At 41.8% G+C, this 20,653-nt stretch overlaps 1 protein-coding gene across 1 annotated transcript in view; it reads right to left on the bottom strand.

Annotated features, from left to right (window-relative positions):
* The window catches only part of PDIA5 (protein disulfide isomerase family A member 5), a 97,729-nt gene that overhangs the window by 7,961 nt on the left and 69,115 nt on the right, over window positions 1–20,653 (bottom strand). The window contains exons 14-15 of the mRNA XM_074548803.1: window positions 19,534–19,664; window positions 4,760–4,830 (exon numbers count right to left, since the gene is read on the bottom strand). Of these exons, the coding sequence (XP_074404904.1) occupies window positions 4,760–4,830; window positions 19,534–19,664 (202 nt within the window). The remainder of the gene's footprint in view (window positions 1–4,759; window positions 4,831–19,533; window positions 19,665–20,653) is intronic.

Genomic DNA, 20,653 nt, shown 5'->3' with positions numbered 1-20,653 from the left:
ATAATTAATAGTATCAGGTGAGTATGTACAGTAAAGCCTAATAATGACAACAGCAACAACAGTAACCCACCAAATAAGTATGCATTTCTCCATAGTCAGGATAGGTTTATATGGGTCTGGAAACATCTGGGACTGGAAAATAACTTTACTTGAAAAAGAAATCCTACAATGTTTTGTGGTTCTACCAAAAAACTGGGAGCTTAACTACAGAGCTGCAAACTTAACTCAGCATGGCAACAGACTGTGAGCAGTGTAGGAGCAGCTCTGAAGAGCTCTGAGGAAATAGAGCATGGCATATTTTTCAGATGAAGAGGACTGATCACAAAAGCTGAGCTGTTGCAAAAACCAGAACTTTTCATTTAGGCGCTTCAGTAGAAGTGGAGCTATGCCAAAAATATGATCACTGATCTCCAGGTGCCCCAACTGGAACAGAAGGGTGATGCCTTATTTTGTTACTAAGTGTTAGAAGGAAAATTAAGTACTGGCAGCATAATCTAATCATACATCAGAAATCACAGTTCCCTTCCAACAGAATTATGAAACAACTTTTTGCTTTAGAGGGATCTTACAGGTAAGAAACAAAATTACATTGTGCAGTTCAAACAGATGTGTAGAAAATTGAAAGTGGGACCCCTTGACCTTCCAGGTAACTCTTCCTTTCTGCTCTTAAAGCTTTCTTTTTAACAGTTTGCCTCCCAGTCCACACATGATGATCCAGTAAAAATAACCCCCTGCAATCCTAGCTGCTCTCCTGTTAAAATATGTACTGCCACACACTGGTTTATTGATTCAAGAAAATAAATCTCTGCTAGAGCTAATATTGACTTTTGTTATGAAAATTGAAGTGAATAGCTAACAGAATATTGATTTGAGAGAGGAATGATATTTGATAAGCTTAAAAAAAGTAAAAACAAAGTTGCAGCATGGAAATAAATGCTTCCAAACATTTTAAAAGTAGAATCAATTTCAGATGACACCTGTTTGCTAGTAAAAACGTCTGTTGTTGCCAAATATCTTGAAAGTACCTCTAAATAAGACAGATGTGCATTCTTCCCTATGATTACTCCATAGGTTTCTATTTATATCAGCTGTTCTGGATCCTAACAGCAGTTAGGGACTGGTCTGCTAAAGCTTGCTGCAATTCAGCTACTGCTCTCAAAGTGAGAGGCCTTGCAAATGGGAGATTCATTATGAGTTGCCCTGGTGTGGCATGGCATCATTACAGGAGGTGCAGTTCATCAGCTGCTCTCAAAGCAGGCCTATTTGCAAAGGGGACATCCATTAGTACAACATGATGTACAGTGCTAACATCACCATATTTAATGAGTCTAATTAAAAAGAAATTCAGCACAGGCTTTTTAAGCAAACAGGGATCAAATTCCTTGCCAAACGAAAATATTATCTCATTTGGATAACTCTGTACAGTCATTTGGTTGGTATAATAATTTTAAACTGTGATTCACAATACACATTGGGGACCCACCAGTTTCAGTGCTGACTGACCCACTAACACCCAGCTCACCCCATTTGCTGCACCCTTTCCAGCAATTGCTGCCACAGCTGTTTCCGTGGGAACTCACTGGAACCCAGCTGTGGTGCTGGGATTTGGGTCAATGCATTTGTACAGGAACAGCCTCCTGTGAAAATGGGAAGATTGGTCAAAAAGCAGCTCCTTTGCAGGACTGCCAGAGATTTGTTACTGAGAGGCCTTGAAGAGTCAAGAGCTTTCCTTCAGCAAATCCAAACTGGAACACCACAAATCAGTTCCTTCAAGCTGAGCTTTGGGATCAGCCAAAAGGCAGAATGCAGATTTTTTAAAGATTTCATTTTCAGGAGAGACTGTGGAGCTGTTACTGAACATGCCTTCCTGCTCTTCAATCTGTTCAGCTAAGTGACAGCCCTCACATTTGCATTTTCTGATGTTCACTGGTCACTGCCAGAAGTTGAGCTGTGGGGCACTGGCCATGGGCTTTTCCCTGGCAGCTGCATGCCAAGGCCACAGCGTCCCAAGCTAAGAATGCTCCAGATGGCTTTTGTTTTTCCACCTTTTTTTTTCCTTTTAAATAACTGAAACAATATGCTCACTGCCACTGGAGTAGCCTCTCCACTGATCTGGCCCTACTGGCACTGGATTTCTCCAGGAAGATGGAAAGACTGAAGGCTCTGGTTTGTTGGTCTCAGCCCAAGCTGTTTTGCAGCAGCCACAGGATTGCCCCAGGCCAGTGAGCAGGCTGGGGACTCTGGCTAAAACCACCAGCAGTGATGTGGCCAATGAGAGCTGACATTTGGGGCCAATGTTCCAAGCAGTGCATTTTTAAACTCCAACTCCAGCAGTGCAGATGATGAAAAAGTACAGAGCATTACACACAGCCCCAGGGGAGAGGGGCTTCAGCGCCAAAGCCAAGAGACACGTACTTAACAGCTTCAAGCTCTGCTCATCTTCAAAATTCCAATGTAAAGACTCAAAGTCTCCCAAAGGATACCTTTTAAGATACCATCTATAACCAATTCAAGGCTGGAATGTTTTTGATTGTTCTTTGGCTTCTGCAGTATTACATGTTTAATTAAAAGACCCTTCTTTTAAGAAGAAGATATATGCAAAAATACTCTGTTAAGTGAAAAACTTTCTCCAGGGGAAAAAAGAAAGGACACTACTATAGAAATGAAGTAGTGAAAAGAATCTACTGCTTAAAATTAAAATTAGTAATCTTGCCCTGTTTTTGAAAGAATAAATACTTCCTTTCTCTTAAGCAGTGATTTTACTGGTTTGAAACCCTACAGAACTACAAATTAGTTTGAAGGCTCAGTCCAGTTTGAAACATGGGAATATGAAAATTGTGCTGCTTGTGGGAACAGCGTTGTGCCCTTCTAAAGTCTAAAACAGGTTTGTTTTCTTTTCCACAATGGCACAAACTGGCAGCAGGAAGCACCTTGGCAGGTTATAGCTGTACACAATTAAATAGGGGCTCCCAACATAATCAACCCCTGGCACTTTCATAAGTCATTGGGGTGGAATAACACCATTCTCCCTAACTGCACACACCTCTTTAAAACTGTACCACCTTAATATTCCCTACTGGCTCTCCTGTTCCAACTCATTACATTTTATATCTCCCCACTTCAGCTTAAACTGAAGTCAAGAGTTGCAACCGTCAATTACTGCTCTGCTCCTGGAGTCCTTTCATAACCTGCACTCTGAAGGAAAAGCTTCCCAGGCCTGCACTTCCCACCACCACTCTGGCCAGCTAACTGTGGCACGATTCTGATTGCTTGTTAATACATCCTGGGACTCCAATAAGCAAGTTTCACATTGTTTGGTACATTTGTTTCAGCTCCTCTGACTGAAATTTTAATGAGATTCGGAAAGAGAGGCTTCGTTTGAAACTACCAGAAAAGTGGGAAAACAAGGATACTTTCACAGAGATCTTGGAAACAAAGAAGTAACCAAAAGGCATCTGAGCAAACTAATTTACAGCAGTAGGAGAACTAAAAGCTGCACGCCTATGAATCTTCTGTGTGTCAGAGGGCAGAAGCGATGGACTAATTTATGCAGTCAGTGATACAAGAATGATTTGTTTCTTGTCAATCTGATGCATTCTCTGTGAGTTACAGAACAGATGACAGGAAAAGAAAAAAATTACAGAAATTCTTCTGTTATGGAGTACAACTGTTACAAAATTACCTCTCCATTTAGAACACAGGATAAACTATTTCAGCTGGATGGGACCTACAAGGATTATCTACTCCAGCTGCCTGACCAATTCAGAGCTGACCAAAAGTTAAAGCCTGTTGTTGAGATGTTGTCCAAATGTCCTTAAACACTGACAGGCTCAGGGCACTGACCAGCTCTCTAAGGAAGCTTCTTCCAGGGACTGTTCACCCTCTTGGTGAAGAAGTGTCTCCTACTATACAGTCAGAACCTCCCCTGGCACAGCTCTGAATTATTCCCACACGTCCTGTCACTGGATTGCAGGGAGAAGAGCTCAGCATCTTCCTCTTGGTTTCCCATCCTGAGGAAGGTGTAGAGGGTAATTTCCATATTAAATTACCCAATCTTTTTCTTGCCACACCTAAACACAAAGCAATTGTGTAGGTGGAACAAATTCAGAGATCAGAATGAAATACTGAAAGACATCAAACAGGTTCCTAGCTAGTTATCTGGTTAAATCCAGAGGCTCAAGTGTTTTTTTGATTTTTTTAATCCTAGATCTCCATGTGCTCAGTGAAAAAGTGGTTCAGCTGATGCAAGGAAATTATCCAGTGTGATTCAGCCATTGAATGCATTTTCAAGGCTGAAGCATCAGGGTCCTAAAAGAGCTTCCTGGGCTCAAGTCAGCCAATTTACAGAAATATATTGTATTTTGTGCTATGCAAGCAAGAATTAGTTAGTTGTGTGATTGAGGGCCTCAGGACTATCACACAACTTGTGATTTCTCTACATGCACCCCAACAGCTGATAAAAGATGAAGGGGAATGGAGATGATATTAATTATATTTATTTAATCCCCCAATGAGAAAGAATTGTGTTTCATACAAAGACTTAAACATAAAAGACAGCAAATTAGGGAAAACAGAACAGGCTGGCAGTATAACTCAATTTGACCATAGAAGATAAAACCCCTATGATGCAGATACATTTCTTTTAGTGTAACAGCAATTTTATCTACAAACCTATTACCTTATCAATAAGCAAAGTCTATAAAGTGCAAATTATGGAAAATATTCTTAAATATCACAGAAAAAATTAACAGCAAGTTACCTTGCGATCTTCTTTAAAGACTTCAGCAGCAGTTGTGAAATGTGGAATGGCATTTTTACAGTGAGGACACCCTGTTTGACACAGGAAGAAAAAGACATCATAAACTTTAGTTGTAGGAAAGATACTGGGACAAACTCAAGACACAAGCTGAGTCAGTGAAAAATTTGAATTAAAAATCGCTCTAAACAGGAGCTCTCCAGTTCTGGAATGAGCAGGACAAAATGTGTGTAAGCTACACGAAAGTAAGCACATGTTTAAGATCCCTGTGACTTCAAGGAGTTTGGGTGTAGGTTTACAGTTATTCAGCATCCCATAATAGGGGCCACAGTGCAGGGGGCTTTTCTCCATCACCAGTCCCCTAAGGGCACTTCCAGAGCACCAGCCACAGACAGACCTTTGCCCTGCTCTGTACCTCCTGGTATTGCCAGGTAGGTTATTGCTGCTGTTGCCACACATACCAGCTACAACTGGGCATGGGAATAAAGACAGCACAGCTGGGAACAGGAGGCTGGAAGCTGGAAAGGAAATTGCTGGGAGCATTTATAAGTATTTGGAAAAGGCCTGTGTTAAAGCCAAGCCTTTGGGAACATAAGGGAGGGGAAGAGAAGCAAGTGCAATAGGCCACACATCTTTCATGGATGGAGAGCAGATGTCCAGTCCCAGGTTAGGGTGACTGCTGCTGGATTTCCTGGAGACCTTCCTGCTGTTCACCACAGCTGGGCAGCCCCTGAAGAGTTTTACAGACACTGCACACAGGAACCCTAGAGCTTTGCATGGGAGATGGGACGATATTCTTTGTACCACTGCAGCACTGAACAAAAGGCCAGCTAATCCCGTGCTTAAATACACACTGATTTGACTCAAACATTTCAGAAGTCACAGAAGGGAAATTAGAACTGTTATCTTGATTCAAGGTTCAGATATGAGTGCTCTCAATTCAGAAGCAATGTCTACAAATTATTGTCTATGAATAATCCAAACTCCTCTCAAAACATCTTTACTATACTGTAAGCCTTTGAAAAGGAAAGTACCTGCATATGTGTAATAAATTACTTTTTTTCAAACCCAGCACAAAGGTTGATCCCAAGCAAAGACTCAAGACACTATTTTTTGCTTAGATGCACATTAAGAGAGGAACGGACACACTTCAGTCAAGCCTGTGTAATGCTGGCAAAGGAGTCCATCTTGCTATTATTTCTGGGTAGGAACAGAAAAATCCCAAATGAGTTGCTCAGAACCACCAATTACAGCTTATGCTACTGTTGTTTACCAGTATTTTACATGATGAACAAATGTCTGTGTTACTTTAAAATCAGGAGTGAACAAATGCCCTCTTAGGAGACTTGCAGCCACTCTCCTAAGCTATGCTCACTATTTCAGCTGAAAAATACTATCTCTTTCACAAGAAAAATAGTATCTGTGCATAAACACTGCACACTCCTTTCCACAAGGGAAAGGCTGAATACCCCTTCCACTTCACCAAAATATAACTTCACTGCTTACATGCACTGCTTTGAATTTTAGAGCATTTCTTTCTTCAGAATAGGATTCTGAAAGCACTGCAGTGACACACCTGTGTAAATACACTGAGAGTCTGTGCAGTAGCTAAGAATACCAGAAAGTCAAGGGGATGTTTCCTGGGAAACTGAGGCACTTCTGTAAATCCATTTAATGGCTTCAAACTCTTTATGCAGCAGGATGGCAGCTGTGTTTCAGTGGGAGACAGCACAGTGTTCTACAGCTTGCAAACTATTAACCTTGTTGAGTTGTTCAGCATTTGCCTGGAAGAAAATGGTCATGAAAGAAAAGGAGGAGGAGGAAGAAGAGAAGAAAGAGGAGGAGGAGGCTACGGTTTCAGGCTGCTCCCACGTCCATCAGCCCACTTTGGTGACCCATTTTCTCCCTTAGCACTTGTCTGGCCTGTCTGCCTGATACTGAAGAGCCTGCAGGTCAAACCTGCATCTTAACAAATCTTGCTTAATTTCCTGTACTGTGGGGGGATTGCCTCAGTTGCCTTGTTAACACTGCTCTACACAAATAAATCAGAACTGGTGACGACATCTAAAAAGAATTTCAGAAACAAAAAATGGATAAAAATCAGGCACCTCTAAAACAGGAACACTTGTTCTTAACTATATGCTGCACTTTTTCTGGAAAGCACTTCCAACTGTTACACTAAAACATAAAGGCTCTTAAAAACTTTAACCTTTCAGGTTCCCCTTTTTGCTTATGATCTTGAGCTTGAAATTTAGGTTTCACCCCAGAACATCTTGTAAACCCTCAATGAAAGATATCTCAGGACAGTAAGGCCTCTCTCAAAGCCCCTAGAGAAGTTGTAGCAGGTAAGAGCTCTTCATGAGCCACATTCTGCATGAAAATGAGAACACAAATAACAAGCACATTCTTCCACACAAAAATACCAAATCCAATACCAAATCATGAGAAGTTACCTTCATTTACCCATCTGAAGCTCCATCCCTCCTCCCTTCACTTCTCCCTTGGCCCAACCTCCTTTCTTTACTGCACTGTGCTCACAAAACTAAAACACAACCATATGGCTTTTGGCAGAGCTGCCTCCAAGTCCAGTAGGCATTTTGTTAGCCTTGGACATCCATCCACGGAACAGATGTGAATGCTACACTGAATTCCCAAGGAGTTTCAAGGAGTCACTGAGAAAGGGGGAAGGAGCACATCATATGGAACAGCAGAACTTCATCTGTTACAACTTAGAAGGATTGCCAAATGCAGCAAACATTTGGAAGCCACCCAACCCAGTCATTCTATTTAAAGCACACATGCCAAAAAAAATAAAAGCAGAGGTTGATGCCTTCATTTTGACAGACGGAAAACTTGTTCTCCCCATTCCCTCTTCACACCCACTATCACACGTTTATTTTAAGTGTTAACACTATCTTCTAGATTCGAAAGTGCAAGGAAAGGAAATGTACTGAGCACAGTACATGAGGATAGGAAGTGTGCAGCTTCCTTACAAAGGAATTTTCAGATGGGCTGCGGTGGAAAGAGATTAAACTGGTGGCATACGAAGGTGTGGGTAAGGTGTCAAGAACCAAAAGGTCCTGCCCCTTCTCAGTCACTATGGACTAAACAAGTTGGAAAATTCATTTTAGTTTAATAATTTGGATCTTATGGTAAGCACACAGACTTCCTGCAAGGACAAGAAGTAGACTTTTTAACTGAGCAGCATTGAAAAGCAGCACTTCTGGGAGCAGAGCTTTCTAACACAGATGCAGGGCTTTGCTTTAACAATTTTCTTTTTTCATTTTTACAACAGCGTCAAATTTGATCTCAACAGGGTTAAGAGCAGATGTGAACTTAACAGTAATTTCCTGTGCCTGACTTGAGAAATGTGAAAAAAACCTGCTCCTGAAATATCCAACCTTTCCACAGGATCCCAGTACTGGCACTGAAAACCTCTAATCATTCCTGCACATCTCAAGATAACTCCATTTCCTACTGCAGAAACACAGTTGCATCACCTGGTAGGAAAACAAGAGGACTTGACATCTCAGGCACGTGCAGTAGCATGTGCTGAGGCCATTCCCTGTTCACGATCAGCAAACAATACAGCTTTAACAGAGCTCTAGTCAGGCACTCGGCTCTGTGCTCAGAATTTGGCTCTCTGGAGGACTCTCCATACAGTCCCTGGTGGCATCTGCTCCCCCTGACCTGCTGGGGCACAGGGGCTGCCTGCTTAAATCACAGGTCCCAAACAGCTGCAGCTGAGGAGTTCTGAAGTTCTCTTTGCCCTTGTACTACAAATTTAAAAATGTACACAAACCCAGTATTTTCTACAAGGTTTTTCTCCACCATTCATGTTGTAAAGTTGGTAGGAGATGTGGTACAGTCACAGCAGGCACCATCACATTCCTCACCTTGAAAACCAAGTAGTTCTCAACTGAGCCAATACATGAGAAATATGGTTTCTGTGGGAAAAATTCAAGAGGAATAGCTGATGAACAGCAGACGAGGGAAATCAAGCAAGCAAGCAAGCAGGCTTCACTCAGAGCCATTATCACTGAGGGGAGAGGGAGTCAGATTAAATCTCCTCTAATTAGAGAGGCATTCAAAGGAAAGCTACTGGGTCTTTAGGGAAATGAAAGGATGGAAAATATATAACCCAGCTTGTTTTCCACGGACTGGATTCACTGATAGCAGGAACAGCCTCAAGGTACAGCACCTTCTCAGGGCATCTTTGAGGAAAGACCCAAGGAGCCAGCACTGGTTTGGGCACAGAAAGGGGCTGAACTTCATTCCTGTGGAAACACTGCTTTGAGGACTGTGAAGAAGAACTGCAGGGTTGAGTTGGATGTGTTTTCCAAAATGATGCCACAACACATTTGTTACATGATGCAAAACAAAGCACATGGGGTAATAGAAAAATTTAACTATGTGCTCACATCACCTTGAGAACTGATTTTTTGTGTTTTAAACAAAAAGGAGACTAAGAAAAATAATATAAATCCATTTTTCAGGTACAGTAAGAATGACACAAAACTGATATGATGTGGTAGCAATTTGATAATTTTTCAGACATAATAATACCCATAAAAACATTTTCCATAATTGCAGGACCCCATGGGATGCAGAAGGGATGCAAAGAGGGTTTTAAAGCACTGGAACAATCTAGTGAATAACCTACATGTCTTATCGCCTTCAAATGGAAAATTTTTCATTGAACAAGGCTTCTTTTTTTAAACCAATGAATTGCTTAGAGATGATAGTGAGTCAAAAGTAAAACTTTAGAGATTCTTAAAACTTCAGTGCACAAAGGTATTAGGACCAGATGGCAATTCTAAAGATGTCTCAAGAGTAGTGCATGAAACAGATGCACCCTGTTGTACAACAGTCACCTCATTACATTTAAAATAAAATTGTGGCAAATTTTCAGAACTGCCTAAAGGAATCAAGTCCTCTTTCCAAAACCACAGGTTTCTGCTTGTTTAAATACGAAAAAACATTCTTTAAGTTAAGTTACTTCATGCTTTGTTTAATTTGAAACTACAAAGCCCAGTGATATAATATAACCTCTCTACATCTGAACAGTACAAGGTTAATTCAGTTTCCTTAGAAGAGAGGAAGCTGTATTAGCATAGCACATAGAAGAAAGGTGAAGCTGTTTTTTAATGAATATAAATCAAAAGCTAACAATTTGTACAAAATATATAAAGCAAGCAAATGCACATCAAAGCAGTACCTACAGTCAGCAGAGGTAATAATGATGCTTTAAGTATATAAGGGGCTTTAAATGTATTAGAAGCAAAAAAATCCAAACAATGCTAGCAATACAGCTTTGAAAGAAAATGATGGAGTTGTCAAAATGAACTTCACTGAATATATAAGTTAAAATAGTTAGCAGATGTGGAGAGGGCCTCTATGCCTGGCATCTCTGAAGTGCTGTTTGCAGTTCTGGGCCCACAAATCAACTATGAGTTCAACCTGGAGGGGGTTCAGAAGTTCCATAAGAAAAACAACAGAACTGAAAGACGTGTTTCATGGCAAAGGGACTCAGGAAGCTCAGTGTGTCAACAGCTTAAACCCAAAGATTAAGAAATGATAGAAATCGAGAAAAGTCAGTCTCTAAATTTCATTCTAATGAGCTATTCAAGCTGGGTGCCAAGGGCTGAGTAAGCTCCAGAGCTGGTTGCGTGCTGAAGCCAGTCAAATTTAGATGGAAATTCACATTCCCCATCACTAGTGAATTTTAGTCTGAAAGGCAATGGTTTTGTAAAAGAGCTGGTTTCACACAGTGGCTCTGTACCTGATCAGAAGCCAGCTGTCCTTGGCGTGCATGGCTGAGCTGAGGTGCTCAGCACTGACGGGGGCTGGCTGTGCTCGTGGCTCCAGCTCCGAGCCAGCACTGCCCGTGGGTCAGGCAAGGACGAGAGCCCCTGCCAACCCCAACCTGAGCATCCCAACCAGAACACTGCAGCACCACTGACTGGGCATTTTGCCTTCAGAAAGCACTATCTTATACCTTCTGCCCATCAGTAACACATAATGATTTATAATCCTACCTGTGTTGTTGCCATGCGTGCTTTTAGCATTTCACGTGTAATAAAATCCTGATAAATAAAGTCACAAAGTGGTGTGCATATATTTTACATGAGGGTTTTTTTAAGGGGAGAGTTTAAACACGCACACATTTTAATGCAGACTGCTTTCATATTAAATACACTAACTTAAACTGTCAGTACTTTCATAACAAAGTCCTGGGCAACTCCTTAGAGGAGATCTGAAAGCCCAGTGATTTGTGAGACCGTGGCATTTGTGCTGTCTGTGCTCTACCCTCAGCATGAGGAAGGGCTCTGCTCCCCCCTCAGCCCCCGGCTTCCTTTAGTGCCTCTCAACGGGTGATCTCAAATGCTTTAACTAATATCAATTAATTACCCTTCAAATTGCTCCTAAGAGAGACAGACGTGATTATCCCCCTCTGTCATTACATCCAAGGTTAAACAGAGTCAGGAAGAGGTTAAGTGACTCTCAGGGTTCACAATCCTGCCTGACAGGGAGCCAGGCTGCAAGGTGCTGACTCCATTTGCTCAGCTGTGAAACCATCAGGGCCTCGGAGGGCTCAGCACGTGGCAGGATGGAGCCCTCAGCGTGCAAAGTGCAGAGCACAGAATGACTTTCCAATTCCCCATCTCTGCTTGAAATCATCACCGTTTAAATAACAGGGGTAGATAGTGCCCTCTGTTACTGGCTTTTAAATGACTGCAATTCTAAGCAAGCGCAAGCAGCAGCTCTGCACAGCTATCAAAGCCAGCCCGGGAGCTCGCACACCACAGAGCCAAGCAAAGCCTGTTTCCACTTCAAGAGTTCCAAGCGATTAACTAGAATTAAAACCAGAATATTACTTGGTCAATCAAGGAAAGACAGGCCACAGACAGTAATTGCACAGATAAGAGCTGGAAAAGGGTATACTGCTTAAACCAATGCAATTTGTGTGGCTACAGGAGTTATTGAATCCACAGGCAGATTTGAGAAAGGCATTTGGAGATGAAACTGAAAGGTTAATTCACTTTGTTTTACCAGTAGAGAACTGGAGGGCTTTTTATTGCTTATCTGGACCCAAAGATCACTTGATGACATGACCTGACACCACAGAATAATCATATCTCTAAGACATTAGTAATTGAAAGAGGGTGACATGTCCTTTGATTTGAAAAATGTTATGAGGTTTTCAGTTAAGCATCAGGTGAACCAAGCCTTGTTTGACTACTCTTAACAACAGGTAAACTACTCCAAATTTCACAGCCTGCTGGTAGATTTTGTTGAGTTTTTCCCAAGCTATCTGAACTCTTATTTTGTAACACCTTGGAGGTACACAAATGAGACAAAACATACAAAACTCAAGTTATTGGGAAACCATAGCCATGAGATATGAACAACTGCGACAGCAACAAAGTCATCAGAACAGGTCAAATTGCAGAAGTGAGGAGAGTAAAAAGACTCAGCACAAAACTCCTGGACTGTTTCATCCACTACAAAAAACAAGGATATGACTGACTGCAGTGAAATACAAATGACATGCCAGCACTCAGCATTTGGCAACAAGCAATCCTTTGAGTTGAAAAGCTATACAGGAAGTCACCTCTGGACAGAAAGGGTATAGAGGTCAACAATTACACCCAAACCATAGCTTTGTGCCCGTTCCAGCAGACCTATATTTTCCACTGTGCCATTGCCCTGTGTACCTTGAACAAAGCTAGCAGCAGCACTTAACCAAGCCAGCATCAGCCCTGGTTAACTGCAAACACAGTCATAGAGCAAATGAAATAATTGTGCCATTTGACATGCCAGTGGACACCACTAATTGAAGACATGCTGCTGAGTTAGCAGCAGCCAGCAGAGCACTGGAATTTCAGTTGCACTGATGCTTAAAAGGAGCTCCTGTCACAATGTTACACACACCACCAAAAAAAGCATTTGTCTTATTGGAAATGGGTTTCGTGACAGTGCATAAGGATGGGGGGCATGTTCATAATCTCCTAATATGCCCACAGTGACACTGCACCACCACAGCTGTGTGTCTGTGAGGAGAGAATTCCATGGAGCAAGGCACGCACTTCCCTCCTCTTCCCTTCTCACGAGCTGGAGCTGTTTATATACAGGCAATATTCTGCACACCAAATCAAGCAGCTGTAACATTTTAGGGTTATAAAACAAGAGGAGCTGGATCACCCCAACAACTTTTAGTTTACAGTCACCACTCCACCACAGCCACTGCGAGCACTTTGTGTGGTTATGCACAGTCTGGGGAAGTGCAGCTCAAACCATTCTCTCGGCACTAATTAATCTCCTCAGCACAAACAATGGGGCTAAGAGCAGCTCTGCCAGCCTGATTGCAGAGGCCACTCTATGAATTCATCCTTTATCAAACCCAGCCTGTTAAGGGGCTCTGTGGCATCAGCACTACTTACACCAAAAGGAGCACACCTCGGTAATGCACCTGTAACAAGAGCACCACTGATGCAGGAGGGAAAGCAGTTAATGGCAGAGCTAACATCAAAATTCTGCAGTGCCAGCCCACACAGGACTTACAGCTTCATTATCAGAGGGTCCAGACATTGCCTCGCTCAGTCAACAACCAGAAAATCCTTCCTGCAAGGTTTTTTGCCTTGAAAGGGATTCTTTCTGTTCAGCATGTTTTTAATAATTTTTTCATAGCTTAAGCTTCATTTATAAACATGCACATTTTGTTCAGGCTCCTTGATACAGCCTCCTAATCAAAACTTAACAAGATGTGCTTGCAAGTGACAGAAAAACCTCTTGGTGGGAGCCAATCTGAGGCCATCGTGGGACACTAAATTCATCCGTGCTGCTGCTTTGCTCCGCACATCTGAACTCATAAACTCAATTGTCGTGTATGCTCTCCCTCTCTGTGCATACTTCACACAGAACAATGTCACCCAAGTCTGCTGGGTGACCCAGCAGTGACCCAGACTGCTCATCTCAGGCCCAGGAGCCACAGGCTGAGGCCTCACAGCCAACAGAATTTGCCATGTTTTCCTACAGCAATGCAGCTTAACCAAAACACAGCATTAACTCCCCAAAACTGCCTGTGCAAAGGCTGAAATATGGAACAACCAGCTTTGGCCAAGCTTGCTCCAAAATTAGGAAGGATGAAAAGTAAACACTAGTGCTTCCTTCAGAAGAGGTTTTTGATGACAGCTTGGGTCCCAGGGAGGGAGGAGCACTCTGCCCTCCTGGCTGTCAGCATTAACAGCTCAAAGCCACGAGCCCCTCTGTGCCCACAGTGTGACCCAGCCTGGCAAGGACTCTCAGCCAAGTGCTTCTTGTCATTGGACATTCCCTGATGCGTAACTTGGACAGAAGAAACCAAGCAGTTTCTGTTGTGAAAACACAGAGGAGGAGCAGACCAGGATAATTAAAATCTTGAACAAATTTTGTGGGTAAAATGAATGCAGGCTTGCTTAGCTCTTGGGCTCTTGATGAAACACACAGGGATGGGCACAACTCATTTAGTCAGACCCCTGTCTGATTTCTTACTGCTGAGCAAAGTCCTACCTGATTTCCCACTTCTTAATGGTCACCAGGAGTTGACCCATTAGACAGCAATGATGACAATATTCCTGCTTTACTCTCTTTGTTTTACATCAGAACAATACCCAGGTACTATCTCCCACAAAAACCTTAGATCAACACACAGCCTTTTAATGGCTCCAAAAACATCCTAAAGTCTTCTGGGACTTTATCCAATGGAACACATATTACGCACCTTTATTCCCTTCTTCCAGCCCTGAAAGAAAAACCCTACAAAAAAGTGTAAGTGAAGAGCCAAAGAGGCTGATCTCTCTAACTACACATCCTGTTGCAGCAGTACAGCCACTTGCTCCATCCAAAATCATTTCATTAAAACCATCCTCAGGATGGTTTACTTCTGGGTGTTCTCTCAGTACCTCTGTGGGTCAGGCTTCACCAGAAAATAACTTTTTCCAGCTGATGAAATTAGTTTCTATTGAAGTGAAAGTTTCACGGCTGAACACAGAACTGGAAATCAGCTCCCAGCAAAGCATTTATTAAAAATATCCATTCTATGAACCCTATTGAGTCCCACAAATAGAGGCCATTTGGCAAGTCAATAACATTGGCAACTGCCTCCCCTTATGAACCATTAAAAGGGAGCACTTTCCCCCAACTACTTCCCATTGCTGCTGAAAGTCTTTATTCTTTAAAAGGGCTGATTAACTCGTGTTTTGACACTAAAGGTAAAAACTGAATGAATTTGATAAGTGCTGATTCCTGCCATTTAAAGTGACTGATCTAAAACCAGAGTGCCCTTCCCCCCATCATTTGGACCTGTTAATGATTGATCTATTATATATAATTCCTTTCTGATACAGTTGATTCATTTGCAGTCTCTTTGGAAGCAGCAATTTCAACCAAAAAATTATGTTCTTGTAACTCAAAAGTGGACATTTTCTGTTTCTGCACAAGAATCAGCAAGGGGTGTTATTAAGCCTTTCCTGTTTAGAGAAAATCAAAACTGGATGAGAAGGGGGAAAAACAACCTAAATCACAATCTGCAAAACCAGACTCCAAACCAAATAAAAATCCACTGTGTATCTCAAACTCCAGTACAGCTATTCCTAGAAATACAGCATTGCTGTGTTGGAAGGAACTTTGGGAGATCATCTAGTCTAACTCCCTTGCTCAAAACACGGTCAACTTCAGCAGGTTGCCCAGCACTGTCTCCAGCTGGGACTGAATATTTCCATGGATGAAGCCTCTTGGGTCACCTTGTTCAAGTATTCAACCACAGCCACAGTAAAAACCCCACCACTTCCTCTAAATGGTTATGCAAACTTTCCTGTGTTTCAGTTTGAGCCCTTTGCCTCAGTGTTCCTGGGCACTGCAGAGAAGTCTTACCTAGCCTTCAATCATTCTTTTTTTCCCCATAATTTGTTTGAGTAATGCAGAAAAAACATCTCCAACCACAAAGACATTATTTACTGGAACTTTTGTTACCCTTTGTGATTCTGACAACTAATCACAACCAACTGCTTCTATTTTGCACAGTTCTCAGTGCCACAGTAGTAGGAGGTTAAAATTTAATGCATTGTCAAAGTCAAATCTCAATTATCTGGAATAACGGAGTGGAGAGAGCACATAAAAGTAAAAATGCAGATAAAACACATCCAGATAAGCTTTATAAACAGGGAGGACATAAGAGAAAGAAAAGGAAGGTCAGGGTGCTGATGCCAGAAGAGGCAGCGATGCAAACAGGTCAGCCCAGGACACCTCACTTTAGTGCTGCAAGTGTTGAAGCAAGCTCTGGGTGCAGGTTCAGACCTGCAGCCACTGCCCTCCCGACCCTGGCTGGTTCAGCACTGCAGTCTGCCTGCTCTTGCCCATTTGGCTCACATCCCAACACAGCCTGCAGCCCCCAAATCCTGATCATCCATGTACCAGGCTCCATGCACACACCAAACCATACTCGGAGTAGTTGCCTCCTCTCACCATTTCTGGACAAAGCCAAACAGTTCTAAAAGCAAACCTGAAGTAGCTGATGGATTCCAGTAGTCCAAGGACTGGATTATGAAAAAAATACAGACACAAGACCTATAAACTCTCTCCAAAAGCTTCTCAAGTGCTGATGCATCAATCCTGCTGCTTTCAAATACTCCCCCAACCCCTCACAGCAGTCCCCACACACACCTGAGGCTTCATGCTTCCCTTCTGCAGATGGTACCATTGTATTCCTTTTATTTTAGGCATTTTGAACTTAAAGGTACGTGAGTGGGATGACAATTACATCTTCCCAAGAGCTGCACAAGGGTTCAGAGAAGAGCTGGGCCAGGTGCTGTGCAGCACAGATGCCAGCAGCCTGCCCAAGTCCTATCCCTAAGTAGCTCTAACATGTGCCACTGTGTGTACAGACCTACCCAAAGGACATATGGATGAAGATCTGGTCTCAGGTCATTATTGGCACAAGCAGCACTGGGTTGTCTGCAGCAGGCACTTTTTCCCAAGTCAGTATTGGGAACCTGCCCCTATTCCTGCCTCCTGCCCCAAATCAGTCACTGCAGCACACACAGATGCCAGCATGCAGGAAAGGGAACATGAAATCAAGACCTCTGTGATGTCAAGCCCACAGGAGTGGACTTTTCCCCCCAGTAATTTCCAGAGTCTTGATTCTGATTCTCAGTCATTAAAATATTCCACAGCCATGCAGAATAACCCTTACATTTATGCTTCAGCCATATTCCAGGAGACAGAGTAATGAGCTCCCTATCTTTTCCATGTGGATGTAGCAGCCTTCTCCTCCAGAGCTAAATCACTGTGAAGCACTGCTCAGTACCATTAAAGCCCTGCTCAGCTCAGCCCTGAGTTATCAGCACAGCAGCAGATTGGTGGCTCTCCTATACATATTAAGTAATCTGGATTGGAAGCTGCCACAGGAAAGCCACATCTCATTTTAATTTGCATCTAAGATATAAATCTGTGGCCTTTGCCTAAAGGTTTGTCACTCTAGCTCAAAGCTTGACAAAGGTCAGAATACTCAATTTTCTGCTTTAAATTCTAATGGCAGATGAGAGATACATTTCTTAGCATAAATATTTATATATAAACATACTTTATATATGCATGTATACACACCCCCCCAATCCTAAAATATCTCAGCATATGTGTAAGTGTAACAAATACTGCCACAGAGTCACAAGTGAATGGAATAGCATACTGTGAGTCTGCCTGACCTAAGATGTGGATTTGAATAGAAAAAGAAAATCAGTTGAGGTAATGGGACCTTGAAATTTTAGCAGTGTTCCTTCTGCACTAAAATAAGCAAGTTAACATTAATTGGCAATGTAAGCATCAAGAAGTCTCAAGATTGAGAAGATGGTAAACAAAAGCTAATCTATAAAATTTAACAGGAAGCACATTATCACTGCACAAAAGCTGAAAATATATAGTGTTTTCAATAATTGTAATTATTTTACTGCATTAATGTTTCTTTCATAAAAACCAGAGATTTAAAATACTCATCTGGTACTTTCCCCTGCACCCAACAAAGCGCAGGCTTGTTGCACTCCCTCTGTGAGCCTGCTTTGTGCTTTGCTCACAGACACTTCCACATTTAGAGAACAAATCTGACAAATCAGAAACTGTGCATGACCCACGTACTGACACCACAACAGCAACGCTGCCTTAGGAGTCACAGGAAGGCCAGACTGGCTTCCAGTTAACACCCCTCTGTCCTGTATATAGGTGGTCTCATGCAGCACTGTGTCAAAAACAGTGCAAAAATGTGTCTCAAGTGCAGCCTCAAAGCACCCAACACTTTTACACCACACAAGCCACATTTTTACAGCCTGCTCATATAGAAAGGGCCAGGCTGATCTTTACTCACCCCTCCTAAAGCAAGGGTGGAAGCCAAATGACAAAAAGCACCCCTCATGCTTTCAACCCTGGGAGCTGCATACTCATCACACATAGAGTCTTTGCTTTAAATGTGGCTTTAAAAAGGATCAAGAATCTTAAAAAGATGCAGCTAAAAACCAAAAGTGAAATAAATCCCTCTTATGCAGAAAGTCACTAATCGGGTAAAGAGAACTCGAGAGACAGTGAACTCCTAAATCTTACCATTTCATGGGCAATCATTTAATTTTAAAACTACAATGTGCTCTTAACCAGCTGAGGTCTATGAATCAGAAATTCCTGGCACATGGGCAATTTTTAGTCAATAGGTGGTGGGAACTGGACTGGAAAAGGGATTATGTCCCCTTCCGTTTTCTTTTACAACCTTCCAGAAATCTCCCTCCTGAACTGCACCCCTGCTTTCTCCCACATCCCTTCATATGAGCCCCAAAGCATTCATGTTTAATTCTCTAACAGAAAAGCAAAATAAGGGGCTGCCTGATTAAACATTAAGGACCTTTTCTCTCTTTATGGAAAATACCTTTGATTTAATGGGAACAATTTGGTAGCTGTTTATCTGAAGGTTATCCATTAATTGCTGGCCATGTGATTTGGAAGAATTGTTTTTTGTATCTGGGGGCATTGAGTCATGGGGGCATAAAGGCACATTAATAGTATCTAATATGAAATGCCTGGATTATCTTCTCCCTTTGAAAAGCCCCTCAAAAGCCAAGAACTTGTACCTAGTCTGCCTGTCTCTGGGACAGCACAGAAAACAGAAGAGGTCCCTCTCATTCACCTTATTTATAAAAGGCCTGATTCTAAACTTCTCTAGAAATATTCTCAGAAGCTTAAAAAACCAAAGTGATTATGTGATGCATGGAAAAACATCTGGGAGGACGAAGCTATGTCCCTAGTCCCAGTGGACACTTAAATGCAGATTTATTACAGACAAAATTTATTCCATCAAAATTTGTTCTCCACCTCGTGGACTGATTCCTCCTACACTACTGTATTGATTTCACCACTGAAGTGTTGCATTAATGAATCAGGCTCTCCATGTCCACTGTGCTACTATAAAGGATCACATTTTGTTATATGGACCATAAAATGCAGCAGAGGAAAATAAATCTGTTTTGTTTTTGTTTTGCTGCCTGCTTTGGTGTCTGCATTAAATAATATACCCATTATATACTGTTTTGTTTCCACTTATAAAGATACAAATGATGGTGCCAATAACATTCCCATGCACTTATATTCAGAATCAGCTCTTTACCCTTAAAAGTCTGGGGACAGCAAGGGAATTAATTCAGGATTTCATGGTAAATGTAGGGCTTAAAAAACGCATCCTCACAGAGAGGTTATTTACTCACATGGTGCATAGAACATGACAAGGGTGTGCTTCTTCTTCTTCAATGACTCCCTGAAGTCTTCTCCAGCCAGGTGGATAACACTGGTCTGTTTTTCTTCCCATGCAGGCTCAGGTGGAGGTGGTGCTTCAGGACTAGAAAAGCAAGACAATGAAATTGGTTTGAAAATGTTTCTGGAAGCAGATAAAGGGACAGCATTGTCCTGGTCATAATTAGCATGAGGTAGCTGATGTGAAAAATCCTTCAAGATGTCTGCGCAGTAGAAAGACATACTCAATATTTCCAACACCAGGCAACAGCAAAAAAAAAAAAAAAAAAAAAGATGAAAGTTAATTTCTGGAACTCAGATAATTTAAAATAATTAAAATATAATTTAAGTAACTTTAGTCAGGCATATGAGTAGAAATGTCAAATAAAGACTTCCTACATTGCATCCAGCACCTGGGTGGTAAAAACATTGATACATACCACTGTATCATCCACAGCCTTGAACTGAGAAGAACAGCAAGCAGGTGGAATTAAAAGGCAACTGATATAGAACAGCACCTTCCATTCAAATATCCTTTTTGTACTCTTTATCCCTATCATGCAAACTTCTGTAAAGAATTTCATGACCTTCTCTAGAATTCAGATATTAAAGCCAGGATGCAAAAATCAGCATCGTTCCACTTGGAATACTGGGGGTGACTGAACTAGAATATTTTACTTTGGTAAAGAGAATGTCAGGTTTCAATTATGACTGCACATACTGGCTAGATCAGAGCAATCCTGCACACCTAGAGCGTCTCTAACAAAAATTCTGCTATTCACTAGCTCACAGACCTCTCTCAGACTCATTAAATTCATTCCTGCTGTATCTTAAATAGTGATTACTTTATATAAAATCATCAGAATGGTGCCACAGTATAAAGACCTTCATATGTCGCCTTGGTAATAAATTAGCTTTTCAGACTTTCCTGACACTTTCAATGACACCATTTTAAGTTGTATCAGGTACATAAAAACCAAGTGGAGAAAAACTCAATTTTTAAAGTCCTTCTCAAGGTCACTTGGTGGTCATTCATTGTATTTCCACCATTACCGATTCTCCAGTTTTTAGAGAAAGACTTAGATGTGTTTCAGA

The sequence above is a fragment of the Zonotrichia albicollis genome, chromosome 10 (assembly GCF_047830755.1).
Source record: "Zonotrichia albicollis isolate bZonAlb1 chromosome 10, bZonAlb1.hap1, whole genome shotgun sequence".
Classification (NCBI taxonomy): domain Eukaryota; kingdom Metazoa; phylum Chordata; class Aves; order Passeriformes; family Passerellidae; genus Zonotrichia; species Zonotrichia albicollis.
Note: the sequence above shows the minus strand (reverse complement) of the source record. Positions and strands in the feature narration are given on the sequence as shown.